At 46.9% G+C, this 12,980-nt stretch overlaps 1 protein-coding gene across 1 annotated transcript in view; it reads left to right on the top strand.

Moving 5' to 3' along the window:
- The window catches only part of TSPAN7 (tetraspanin 7), a 131,351-nt gene that overhangs the window by 105,426 nt on the left and 12,945 nt on the right, over positions 1-12,980 (top strand). Inside the window, exons 2-5 of the mRNA XM_005889424.3 lie at positions 1,798-1,986; positions 6,182-6,256; positions 8,973-9,068; positions 10,978-11,133. Of these exons, the coding sequence (XP_005889486.2) occupies positions 1,798-1,986; positions 6,182-6,256; positions 8,973-9,068; positions 10,978-11,133 (516 nt within the window). The remainder of the gene's footprint in view (positions 1-1,797; positions 1,987-6,181; positions 6,257-8,972; positions 9,069-10,977; positions 11,134-12,980) is intronic.

The raw sequence follows: 12,980 nt of genomic DNA, 5'->3' as shown, positions 1-12,980 counted from the left end.
GTGTTCACTTACAGACGTTAAGGAACGGTATGTTAATTGACAGGGGAAACCTTGGAGAGGCTGGTATTGATTTGTTTCATACAGATTTTCTTCAGTTTCTTATCTTGCCTCCTCACTCTATATTTATCTGTTTATCTATCTACCTATCTGTGCTCGCTTACCTGCTAAGTCATTTCAGTCATGTCCGACTCTTTGCGACCCCATGGACTATAGCCCATCAGGCTCCTCTGTCCGTGGGATTCTCCAGGCAAGAATACTGGAGTGGGTTGCCATTTCCTTCTCCAGGGGATCTTCCTGACCTGGGGATCGAACCCAGGTCTCCTACATTGCAGGCAGATTTTTCTATCCAACTTATTTCACTCCATATAATCATCTCGACTTCCATCCATTAGTTCATTCTTTTTATTATTTTCTCCTCACTTGACAAGTGGTAATAGATTTAGTAAAGTGAAGAATCTGTATGTTTCCATGCCCTCCTTCAGCCCCAACCCAGGGATCAAAGCTGCATCTCCTGGGGAGCACTTGGTGTGGGTCATCAGGGGATAGGGTAGGAGACGGTGCAGAAGGGCTACCTTGGACACTCAGGCCTCTTTTCAAGCCTTATAAGATGTCAGAAGTGGTGGCAGTTGGAGGGATGTCCGTTCAAATGAGCTGCTCAGCTGTTGGTAAACTGAGGGAGAGATGGACTGGGAAGCTGGAGACACAAAGTCAGCAGCTGGCTTCAGTAGCTAAGGCTGCCAGGGTGCGTGACCTGCAGGGATTGGAGAGTCAGACATGGTGCACAGCCCCAAGTCTGTGCCCTGAAGTAAGGGCCCGACTGATGGACGGTTCTGTGGTTTAGTACACTGTGGGGATTTCCTTTGGGCCAATCAGAGCAATTTGACAAATCGTGTTATAGCTAACTCCAGGAACTATTCAGATTCTTCTGTTGTTTTATAGTGAATGAAGTATCACAAATAAGGCAGCACATCAATAGGGATTAAAAAATACTTTCAGTGTTTTGCTTCTGTAGAGATTTTTGTCATGATAGTCAAAGAAGGTCACCTTGTTCTTGAAAACATCATGCAGGATATCCTTAAAATATTCCATAAACACATGTGCCATCAAGGTCAGCTGATGTTCTTACTGCAGTCGTGCCCAGCTCTGTGTCGAGCAGCAGCTCTCAGACCAGACCTGTGAAGGTGCTCAGACCTGTATTAGGATGTACTTTTAAACACATCATTGACCTGACCAAGAGATTTTTATAGAAGATAACACCTGTGGCATCAATAATGTGTTGTTGTTTTTCAGTCACTCAGTTGTGTCCAACTCTTTGCAACCCCATGTACTGTAGTCCACCAGGCTCCTCTTTTCTTAGGATTTCCCAGGCAAGAATACTGGAGTGGGTTGCCATTTCCTCCTCTAGGGGATCTTCCCAACCCAGGGATCGAACACACACCACTTGCACTGGCAAGAGGATTCTTTACCACTGAGTTACCAGGGAAGTCCAATAATGTGTTAAGCAGCTTTTTTTTTTTTAAGTTCTTGAATGTTGGCTTGACTTCCAGTTAACATGGTACCTGCCTATGGGATTGTATAAGGGACAGATCTAATTGTCCACAATCAAAGTGTCTTTCCTGTATAATGGCTTTGGCTCATGGGCTCTGGCCTTTCCCAGTGCTTCAGGGACTCCTACAGCAAGTGTCTGCTTGTTCCCCAGAAATTGGAGTCTGCAGATTCTGGCCACGTTGCTCAGTGTCGATTCTCGTGTCTCTCAACAGCAGTCTTACTGTCCCTTCTCCCTCCTGCCCTTTTCAGATCACTGGGGTGATCCTGCTGGCCGTTGGAGTCTGGGGCAAACTTACTCTGGGCACCTACATCTCCCTTATCGCCGAGAACTCCACAAACGCTCCCTATGTGCTCATCGGCACTGGCACCACCATCGTCGTGTTTGGCCTGTTTGGATGCTTTGCCACATGCCGTGGTAGCCCATGGATGCTGAAACTGGTGAGTAGGTCACAGTGGAATACTGCTTCCAGATTCTGTTTTGTAAAAATGCAAATCACGTGAAAGCGAAGTGGCCCTTCTTGAAGCCACAGACGAGACCTTGATATTCATTGACTCTAATTTTAGTTCAGACTCTTACCTAACCTACCCTTTAGTCCCCTAGAGGGACAGACAAGCCCAGACACAGCCTAGCACAAAAAATCCAGTCCTGGTCCCTCGAGGTAGATGATGACAGAGCAGTGGCCAGCAGTTCCAATAAGCCATTTATAGCCATTTATAGCAAGATGCCCTGTTCTAGTTTTGAATTCAGTCTTAGAAATCTCTTGAAGCATGTGATATGCAGCCTTGGTGGGTGAGGCAGTATCTTGAACATAAGCATCCTTTCATGCCCAAGTTCCCAGTGGAGAAATACTTTTCTGCCTCCTTGAGCTTGGCTGTGCTTGGATGCACGGGCATGCTCTCCTCTACATCTGCATCCCCTGGCTCCATGTGGTGGGAGCTGAACTAAGCCAGAGCTTCCCCACTCAGTAGAGGGTTGATATGGGACCAAGTATTGGCTACCCGGACCTGGTAATAGGACAAACACAGCAGTGATGTTTCCCAAAGAGTAAGGCAGGCTGTTGAAAGATGGTTACTGCAAGTCTCAACTTTTTGGTAGACCAGTTGCCTAATTCTCTACTCTCTTGCCCATTAATGTGGAACATTTTCATAGATAAAAGTGATTTCCTGGTGGCTCCAATGGTGAAGAGTCTGCCTGCAATGTAGGAGACCCAGATTCAGTCCCTGGGTTGGGAAGATCCCCTGGAGGAGAGCATGGCAACCCACTCCAGTATTCTTGCCTGGAAAATCCCATGGACAGAGGAGCCTGGTGGGCTACAGTCCATGGGATTGCAGAGTTGGACACATCTGAGTGACTAACACTTTCAATACTTTTCATAGATAAAAGGCTGCAAGGGGCTCTCCTCAAAAGACAACTTTATTTAAAAGGATTTCTCTCAGACTTCTTGTTCTCTGAAAGGGGAGAGTGGAGATTCCGTGAGTGCTGTGTCGCCTGTCCTTTCTTGTTTAGCCCTAGATTGTAGTAACCCTTAATACCGTCTAGTGACAGATATGGGTGTGAAGATGATTCACTCCAAAGGACCCATCTTCCCGGTCTCTTTGTTGACAGCTTCATGGAGCTCGTGCTTGATTTGGCCACTTTCTGCCCTGCAGACCATGTGGGAAGCTGATACCCTGGCCACCACTGATCCTCCAGGTTGGTGGAAAAGCTGTAGTGAGACCATACTGAGGCACTTCTGCTGCTTTTGCCTCACTAGGACCCTGAGTCAGCCTTCACTTCTTGCAGGCACTAGTGTTTCCTTTGGTCTAGGGTTGGTAGTCTTCAACTTTGATCCATGTCTAAATCACCTGGGCAGCTCTGCCAGGGACCCACCCCCAGCCAATGGAACCAGAATCTATGGTGGTGAGGGTCTGGCCACGTATTTTCTGAAAGCTCTCCAGGCGGTACTATTGCACAGCCAGGGCTGAGACCCTTTTCCTGGGTACAGCGATTAACAAGGGGAGAATTAACTCCAGAGGCAGAGACCTCTGCAGATCCACCTGTCCAGACAAGAAGGGAAGAGACTTGGAGACCTTGACAGGCCCTGACAATAACTGGCTTAAGTCTTGACGGCAAAGATGTAACCTCTTTGGGCCTCTGTCCCCATTTATGAAAGAACACTATGGGACTAAATCACCAAGGTTTCTTCCAGCCTAAAGACTATGACTGAAGCAGAAGAGGGCATGCACCAATGGAACAGTCGTCTCTGGCCTCTTCTGAAGGTGGTTTCACACCACGCTTCCATTTTCTCCTAACACTTGTGAGCTTACTGACAAGCAAGCCTTTTGGGGAGTCGAGAAGTTTGGGGCTGGGGGTTGGTTGGTTCCTGTTCCCTGCTCCGTGTTGTCCTGTGGGCGTACTACATTTTATTTATTCCTCACCACCGCCGTGAAGTGCAGGTTGTATTTTCATATTATGTGATCAAGACTTGGAGGTATGTGTGAGCCTTGTGCAGATTCACACAACTTGTGTTCACAGACCTGGGTTTGGAACCCAGAGAAGCTTCTTTCCAAAGCCAGGACTGTTTGTACTGCAGTATTTTCATTTGGAGAAAACTTGAACCCTACCACCTGAATGTAATGCAGGCTCTCCCCAGTATGCCTTCTGAAGGAGCAACAGCTCTTGTCTGGAAGCTTCCAGAAGCTGAGAACCTCCCAGGGACGCGAAACTGCTGATCTAGCTGAGCAGAGCAGAAGTCATTTGATTAACTGTCTCTCTAGAATTTTACAGTCCTCATTTAACCTCATTAATTGCAAAACAACTAAAAATAACTGTTTTCACTTTATGGAGGCTCAGAGTGGTGGCCTGTTGCCTAACAGTTACTCTACAACATGGCCAGGACTCAAATCCAGGAGGATTTCTGACCACAGAGTCAAAAGTTCTTCCTCCTACCTGCCTCCTAACAATTACTGTCTCACAGTACTGTCTCGTGGAGTCTAGGCCTGGGGTGAGACTCTCCCTAGAGTAAAGGGTGTTTCTAATTGTGCATTGTGCCAAGTTGAGAGAGGAAGTTGTATACATGGAGCCTTCATTTCATTACTGTGTGTTTGGTAGTACCTGTGCATTCAACGTGCAGAGAGACTGGCATTTTAAGGCTGTATTTCCTCCTCCGAATATAGATGCCCCTAGCAGAAAAAAATAATTTATGATCCTGTGCACAGATGTGTATTTTATAAGTAAGCAATATGGCCACGTGCAGGGTACCCAAATTCCAGGGCATCACCAAGGACCATTCCCAACATTCGGGACTGGTGTATTTCATTTCAGGATGAGAAGAAGCAGATTGTAAGACATATGCCTCGTAGGAAAGGAATCAATTCTCTTTCCTTTTATCTGCTTTTCAAAGTCGCAAAAATGGAAAGCCTTAATGTCTCATAAGTACCGTGTAATATCCCTGAACTTGGGCACACATGCTCACGTGCGCGTGCACACACACAGACACACACACATACACACAATCGCCTTGGAAAGTACAAGAAGCATGAAATGTATAAGAAGCAGTGAGGGTTTTCAATGCTTGCAAACATTATTTGTCAGTAGCGTAGCCGATTTGCTTTTCAAAAGGCTATCGAGTCCACAGAACGCAGAGGTAAGAGTCCCATCGCTGCAGGGGCTGCATTCAGGCCGGAGCAAGGAAGTATGTCATGTCGCCTGTGCATATTCCAGCCCTTCTGACAAAAGAAGGGGGTTTGAAGCCACTTCATAGGAGATGTGCTTAAGGAAATGGGAGGGGATGCCCGAAGGGAGAGAAGCAGCTGGGTCCATCCGTGACTGGGTTCTCACACAAAGGGCTGTAGCATAGAAGAGAAGTCGGGCTGGTTCTCGTGTCTCCTGAAGACAGATCCGACTCCAACCAGTGGAAGTTACAAGGAGGCCCACTGTGGCCAAGGGGAAGAAGGCTTTCTAGCAATCGAAATAGTTTAAAAGCTGAATGAGCTGCCAGCAATGGGCAGGTGGTGGGAGTGTTCTCAACTTGCGGACTCCAAGTGACCTTGATGAAGAACGTGGTATAAAGGGCTCACGCCCCCCTCCCCCAGCACACTCTACCTTGAGGAGCCTAACATGAAGAATAGCGGATGAGAAAAGTGAAAGTGTTCGTCACTCAGTCATGTCTGACTCTTTATGACCCCACTGATTGTAGCCCGCCAGGCTCCTCTGTCCGTGGGATTCTCCAGGCAAGAATACTGGAATGGGTGGCCATTTCCTTCTCCAGGGGATCTTCCTGACTCAGGGATTGAACCCAAGTCTCCTGCATTGCAGGCGGATTCTTTGCTATCTGAGCCACAGTAATGGATACTTAGTTGTAAAAAGCCCTTCCAGATTTCTCCTGCTGGAGCCAACCTGGGAGGCCTGATGTTGGTCCCTGGATGCACTGTCCTTGGCCCATGTGCCCCCAAATGCTTCTATGTATTGAATAGACACAAGCTAACATGGAGGGTCGTGTGGGGACATCTGGAGAAGGGGATTTTCCCACTTTTCCACCTAGGGAATAGGACAACTTGTCTAATTCCCTCTGACAAGAAGGAACTTAGTCCAAAGAGGCAGTGTCCTCCCTCCCACCATGTCTGACGGTGTCCGTGTCCACTTGCCTTGCAGTACGCCATGTTTCTGTCCTTGGTGTTTCTGGCTGAGCTCGTGGCTGGCATTTCAGGGTTCGTGTTTCGTCATGAGGTGAGTATACACCAAGTGGAGAACTCAGTTCAAGGGTCTCTGGGGGGAGACTTTTGAAACCTCTTGGAATGTGTAAAGGGTACAGAGAGGCTAGCTGGCATCTCCAGTGATATTTGCTAGTTTCCAAATGCCACCTACTGTGAGCTGAAGTGCCCAGAAAATTCTACATGCAGAAATTTCGCCAAATCTGAAACCTTACTTGTGACCCTCACTGTTTCTTTATTTAGCTGCGACATAAAAGGATTCTCTGGCTTGTTTTAAAACAGTGACCTTCCATATAGGTTAAATACCTTAAAAGCCTCTGCAGCGAGGCACAAGCGTGTGTCTGTATATCAGGAATTCTCAGAGGGCCAAGGCAAACCAGATGAGTCGTTTGCCAAAGACAAAGTGCTCCATTTCTCCAAAGCAGCCTGTGCTCTCCTGCCTGCTCCCCAGAGTCCCTGTGCGGTGCCCACTGCCCACCGGGGTAAAATCTACACCCCATTGGTGAGGAGCCCTGTGGCTTTGCTTGGTGGTGTGGAGAAAAGGAGAGAAGACAGTCATGATTGAAAACCCCTACAGCTGCACTTTGTTTTCCATTTACATGTAAAATTTGAGACTTCTACAGCTGGTGGAAAATCATTTTGAATCCTGTTTTGTGATCATAACTGCTTGTTTCAAGGATACTGCCAGCTGTCCTGTGTCACGTGTGGCTATCTTTCTACGTACCATTGTTGAGGCTGCTCTAGACAATGTAGAGATGCTAATGCAGAGATGGGATGCTCTCATACGATCTGTAGCCACTGCAGTATCACTTTTCAGATGTATATACTGATGAGAGGTTGGAAAGTGTATATGCTACAATAAATTCTGGTTCTAACCCCCCTCCCCAAATTCATTGTTGTCCCTTCTAAACCAGCGGTCCCCATCATGTTTGGCACCAAGGACTGATTTTTTGGAAGACAATTCTTCCATGGACCGAGGGTAAGGGGGTGTCAGTTTAATAAACTGACACTTATTGTGCAGTTTATTTCTCATCTCATGCTGCCACTGATCTGACCAGAGGCACCAGTCTGCAGCCCAGAGGTTGGGGACCCCTGCTGTAGATAACAGTAAAGATAGAAGCAGCTATACCTGTGTTAGGATGGAAAGAAATAGCAAGAGGGAGGTGAGAAAGACAGCGAGGTGGCATGTTACTGGGGCTCCTGAAGTCTGGCATCAGCTGCTCACAGGCCCTGCCTTTGTGCTTGGCCGAGTCTGGTGAGCCTTCCTTAGGCACTGTCTGTGCCTTTCCCCTACAGCCCTGCTTTCGCCTTTACCAGATATGGCCTCTCAGATGCCCATTTCGTGTGGGTGCTGCATCCGAAGTTAGACCCCCCCATTCTTATTCTCAGCTGAAGTAAAACCTGATGAAGTCACAGCCTTGATAGCCCAAAAGGTGCCCCCAGTGCCCGTGTGAATGCCAGGCCCAGCTCCCTCCCAGTGCTGTTGGGACTGGGTTCCATGTAGGGCTTTACCCCTCATGGTTCCTGATATGTAGGACCTGAACCTCCTCAGCTGCCTAGACTCTTTTCACTGGAAAAAAAAAATACAGTGGAAAGGGGTGGCTGGGGGTTGCAACACCACTCTTTGGCCACCAGCAGTGGGCTTCAGTTTGGCAAACACATGATGAGAATAGGTCACAACCTGGCAGTGTTGACTGCGAAGGGTATAGTAAAGGAAATACAATGAGCAGGCAGGGCAGCAGTGGGTGGTTTCTTCATCAGGAGTCCTCAAAATGGCCCAGGCTCAAGCCTGTGTAGACATGCCCTTGCCTAAGAGACAATGCACATGCAATAAAACAAGAGGACACAGCTGGATGTGGCTACCTCCTTGACTTAGGAACTCCCTGTGGAGTTTTTTATCTCTTGTAACTGTCCCACGGGCATAGTGTCCAGTATTTCAGCAAGGATCATGACTTGTTAGAAGAGTCTCCATGTTTAGCCCTAAACTTCCTGCCAGGTAATAATTGTCATTTGCTCTCCTCCAGGCCTGAGTCATTTCACCAATCAGGGGGCAGTTTTTTACCGTAAGCGGCGTTGCTTGGTAACACACTCTGATGCTCCGCCTTCAGTAGGTTTCCAGGGAAACAGAACATGAAAGTTAACCCAAGGTCAAATGTGTTCACAGAGGAGAAAGGGTTTGGTTAACCATTTATTAACAAGTAAAGTCCATGTCCTTATAGCCTTTATTTTTTGTTTCAGTGAAGACAGGTAAGCAGAAGCTGGTTTTGCCTCACTCCTGTATGGTAGACCAGGGGTCTGATTTGAGTCAAAACATCAGTCTTTCTGCCTCCCCTTGACCCCTGTACCGCCAATGGCTTGTTCTTTGTCATTCTTCTGAGAAAGGGCAGAAAAAGTCTTAGAAAGAAGGATAGTCATTAACCAATTCAAAGAAAATAACTAAAAAACCATCAGAGCCCCTCTGAATCTGACCACTTTCAGTGGCTCATTTAACTAGGCAGGGTTCCTCTGAATTGGGGGTAATGGAAACAATTTGTTTAAACTCCTGAGCTAATAAACCTCTTGGTGAATTTTCTGAGCTCAGAAAAAGAGCTCTTCTGTCTCAGAAAGCAGGGCATCCCCTCCCTGGCCTACATTTATTCAGAAGAGGCTATTTTGGGGGTATAAATTGGTATAAATCTGTGTCCACCTGGGCCGTAGTAGACTGGAACCCCATCCCTCATTGTCTTCCCTAGATCAAGGACACCTTCCTGAGGACTTACACAGACGCCATGCAGAATTACAATGGCAACGACGAGAGGAGCCGGGCAGTGGACCACGTGCAGCTCAGCGTAAGTTCCAGCTAGGAGGTGGGGCTTGCGACTGTCTTCGAGGTTGGGGGACTTGTGGGCTGCTGGTGACAGGTGACACTGGACCGGCAGTGTTTGTGGCTGATCCCCACTCCCCACCTCTTGGTTCACTTCCCTTTCCAAGAGTGGACATACAGTACTTGTTCAGTGTCCACTAATCCAGGTAATTAGTGTCAAGGAGCACTCCTGTCTGGTTTGCTTTTCATGCATAAGGATGTGAGCATCCCAAGGACAGCAGAGCTAGTTTGCCCTTAAAATTGCTATATGTAAAATAGATAACCAATGGGAATTTGCTGTATGACTCAGGGAACTCATACAGGGGGTCTGAAGTAACCTAGAGGGTGTGATAACATGGGACGTGGGAGGGACGTTCAAGAGGGGAGGGGACATATGTAAACCTATGGCTGATTCAAGTTGATGTTTGGCAGAAACCAATACAATTCTGTAAAGCAATTGTTGTTGTTCAGTCGCTCAGTTGTGTCTGACTCTTTGCGACCCCATGGACTGCAGCACGCCAAGCCTCCCTGTCCATCACCAACTCCCAGAGCCTGCCCAAACTCATGTCCATTGAGTCGGTAATGCCATCCAAACATCTTATCCTCTCTCGTCCCTTCTCCTCCTGCCCTTAATCTTTCCCAGCATCAGGGTCTTTTCTAATCAGTCAGCTCTTCACATCAGGTGGCCAAAGTATTGGAGCTTCAGCATCAGTAAAGCAATTATCCTTCAATTAAAAAATAAATTAAAAAAAAAAACATCTTAAGCCTTGGAAAGGAGGTAGGCAGTGAGTGTGGGACAACCTTACTTTGAGTTGCCTCCCTAAGACCATCCTTCTGGAAATGGTGTCTTGAGGCTGGGCAGAGAATTCAGTTGAGCTGCATTCATGGGCTTGAGGGCTACAGTGGGCATGGGGGTGGGGAGATCTCAGAGAAACTGGGGATCTTGCATGCATGTGAATGGTTTAGGCTGCATGGTGATCTTTACAGAGGATATGAGGAAAGTAGGTGTTTCTTGTCTGGAAACAAACCTGGCTTGTTTCAAGCCTGACTGCCCATCAGGATCACCTTAGAGACGTTCTTATTTTGTATGTTTCTGGTTATTTATTTTGGTAGGATTTCAAATCTACCCAGAAAAATTGCAAGGATAGTACAAGCAGCTGAACACCTTTTCCCCAGATTCACCAACTGATGATATGTTTTGCCCCGTGTGCTTCCCTATCTTCTGTGTCAGCAGTTGGCACATCTTTGCTGTAAAGGGTCAAGCAAGAATTATGTTAGGCTTTGAAGGCCGTGCAGCCCATCACAGCCACTCAGTTCTGCTTTTGGAGCACAAAAGCCTCCCCAGACAACGTGTAACACATAGGCACGTCTGTGTCCCAGTAAAACTTGATTTACAAGACCAGGTGGCTGGCGGGCTGTGGTTTACCCACACCAGCTCTCTTCCTCCATGTGCATCTTTTTCTGCTCTAAACCACTTATGTACCTGTTAGTGCAGATCCTGGGGAGAGCTTTGTAAAAGATTTTTGTCTCAGCTCCCCATCGACCATCTCAATTCAGTTGATCTCTATATCAGTCTCTTTAGCAGCACCCAGTCACACGCTAGCTCATTTTGGTGCTTAGCCAGGCCAGAGAGCACCTCTTTGGCTTTGTGGAGATGCTAAGGAAACCAACACGACATATCATCTAGAACTCACTTCCTTTGCTGAGTTCACATGGGCTGGTCAGTAAGTAGAATTGTTAGCAGTGCCTTAGCACATCTTGGCTCACCAAAGCTGTGCCTGTCGCCTTAGGGCCTGGGCCCATGTTTTTCTTTTAAAAGCTGCAAGGCGCTAAGTGCGGAGACCACAGTGCCTTTGATGTGCCACCCTTAATTCTTTCCCTTTCTCTGTTAACAGCTGAGCTGCTGTGGCGTGCAGAACTATACCAACTGGAGCACCAGCCCCTACTTCCTGGAGCACGGCGTCCCCTCGAGCTGCTGCATGAATGACACCTATTGCAACCCCCAGGATCTGCACAACCTGACTGTTGCCGCCACTAAAGTGAACCAGAAGGTACTCGCTCCCTCCCGACCACTTGGAACTCAGTGGTGAACATCTGCAGAGGGCTTTTTTGTCTCTGTGAAATGATGACAAATAGGTTAGAAATGGTCATCTTGGAGAGAGTCAAGAATCTTTCTCTGTGGTTCTTTCTGGGCAGGGAGAGGCCCTGGGCACCCCATTTCTGAAGGAGAAAGCTGTGCCTCCGCTTGCCTCGCATTCCTGTCCCTCAGCGAGACTCTCTGAGGCATAGTTAGGAAGGGTTTGCAAGTGGTTCCTGTTAACCCTGATGCTGATGTCAGGGAACACTGCCTTTCTTCTTTTTGGGTGTCTGTCTTCTGCTTAATATACCTTCAAAACATGAAATTGTTCCCAGCTGGGTGCCAGTCCTCAGCGGAAAGAGGGAGTCGAGTTGACAGACAGCATGTGGTTCTGCAAGGAGGGGGGTGGGGCTTGATTTTAGGGACGTCACTGCTATAGGAAAAGAAATCAAGACTTCAATTCGGCTCACTGTCAACATCCTGACTTCTAAAGAAATTAGACAGAGGAAAAAGCTGTCCAAGAGAAATCTGAAAGTTAGTACATAGTAGAAATGAGGGAAATGAAATTTAGGTAGTCAGAGAAAAAGGAAAATCAATTCTGTATTCCACTCTGAGGATATGGCACAGCTGTGTGTGAGGGCCATCTCTATTTTTAAAGATCTAGAGAAATGCCATGTAGGAAATATGTTTTGGTGAAACAAAAGGGAGCAAAACCCTACTGTTGAGTTTACCTATGGTTGCCACCATCAGGTAAATTTTTTCTTTTCTGACTAAGGTCAAGTGAAGATCTTCAAAATCCTATGGGATCTGGGCCAACTACTGAATGATTCACAGAAATCCTTTCAAGATTTGAATGTAGAAAGATGCTTTCTATATTTTACCCATGTAATGTCAATACTTGTAGCAGAAGTGCTACAAGGCATTGTTGCCATTCTAGAAGCTCAATTTGTCATTCTGGGCTTATTATTTTCTGTCAATGTGGGGAGGTAAGATGTTCAGTACAGACAGCTGCTTGTCTGAGCCAAGAGGACATTTGTTCTGACTGGAATTTTTGAAGCCTCCTTCACCTCTTGACAGTGAGGTGACTCCTGGTTTCTTCCTGGACGCCTCCACTAATCCCCTATCTGTCATTATGCTGCCATTGTATGCAGTGCTGAGCTGACCTGGCCCTCAGTGGGTGCTCCAGTGTATAAAAGGCAAGATGTGCTTTATGGCCATAAGATATTGGTACAGCAGAGCCTCAGGAGATCCTTTGCAGATACAGCAGTCATCACTCTTGAGAAAAGCCTTTTTAAAAAAAAAAATTTTTTTTTCACTCAAACTACTTCTTTTGTGAAAGTTGAGGACTTCGAAGTCAGGACCACAGGGTCTGGCATCAGACTGCAGTTAAGTTCTTGCTCAGCCACTTGTTGGTCATGTGATCTTGATCAAGTTACTGCAGCCTCGCTTTTCTCATCTGTAAAATGGAGAGAATAATTCTTGCCCCTTAGGATTGATAGGATTGAATGAGATAAAGTGTCTAAAGCACAGTGTATGGTAGAGAGTAAGGACAAGAACATTTTAGCCGTCATGTTAAATGGCAGCTGTGGTGTCAATGTCATGACAGTGACATCTGTCTTGCACTCTACCACACTGTACCTTTCGTTAGAAATGGTGTAGCAGGTCCTTGGAGCCAGAGTCTTTTGTTTGTATTCAAAAGCAAGTTTAGAGGCAGCTTCTATAGTGCATCTCTCTAATCCTGACAGTGATTTCCAGAAAGAAAGATTGGGGAGCATTTTTTTTCACTTTACTGATAACCTACAAACTCACCTCGCTCTCAGC

Source organism: Bos mutus, chromosome X, assembly GCF_027580195.1.
Source record: "Bos mutus isolate GX-2022 chromosome X, NWIPB_WYAK_1.1, whole genome shotgun sequence".
Classification (NCBI taxonomy): domain Eukaryota; kingdom Metazoa; phylum Chordata; class Mammalia; order Artiodactyla; family Bovidae; genus Bos; species Bos mutus.
The sequence above is the reverse complement of the archived record's forward strand: the minus strand, read 5'-3'. Positions and strand labels throughout refer to the sequence as shown.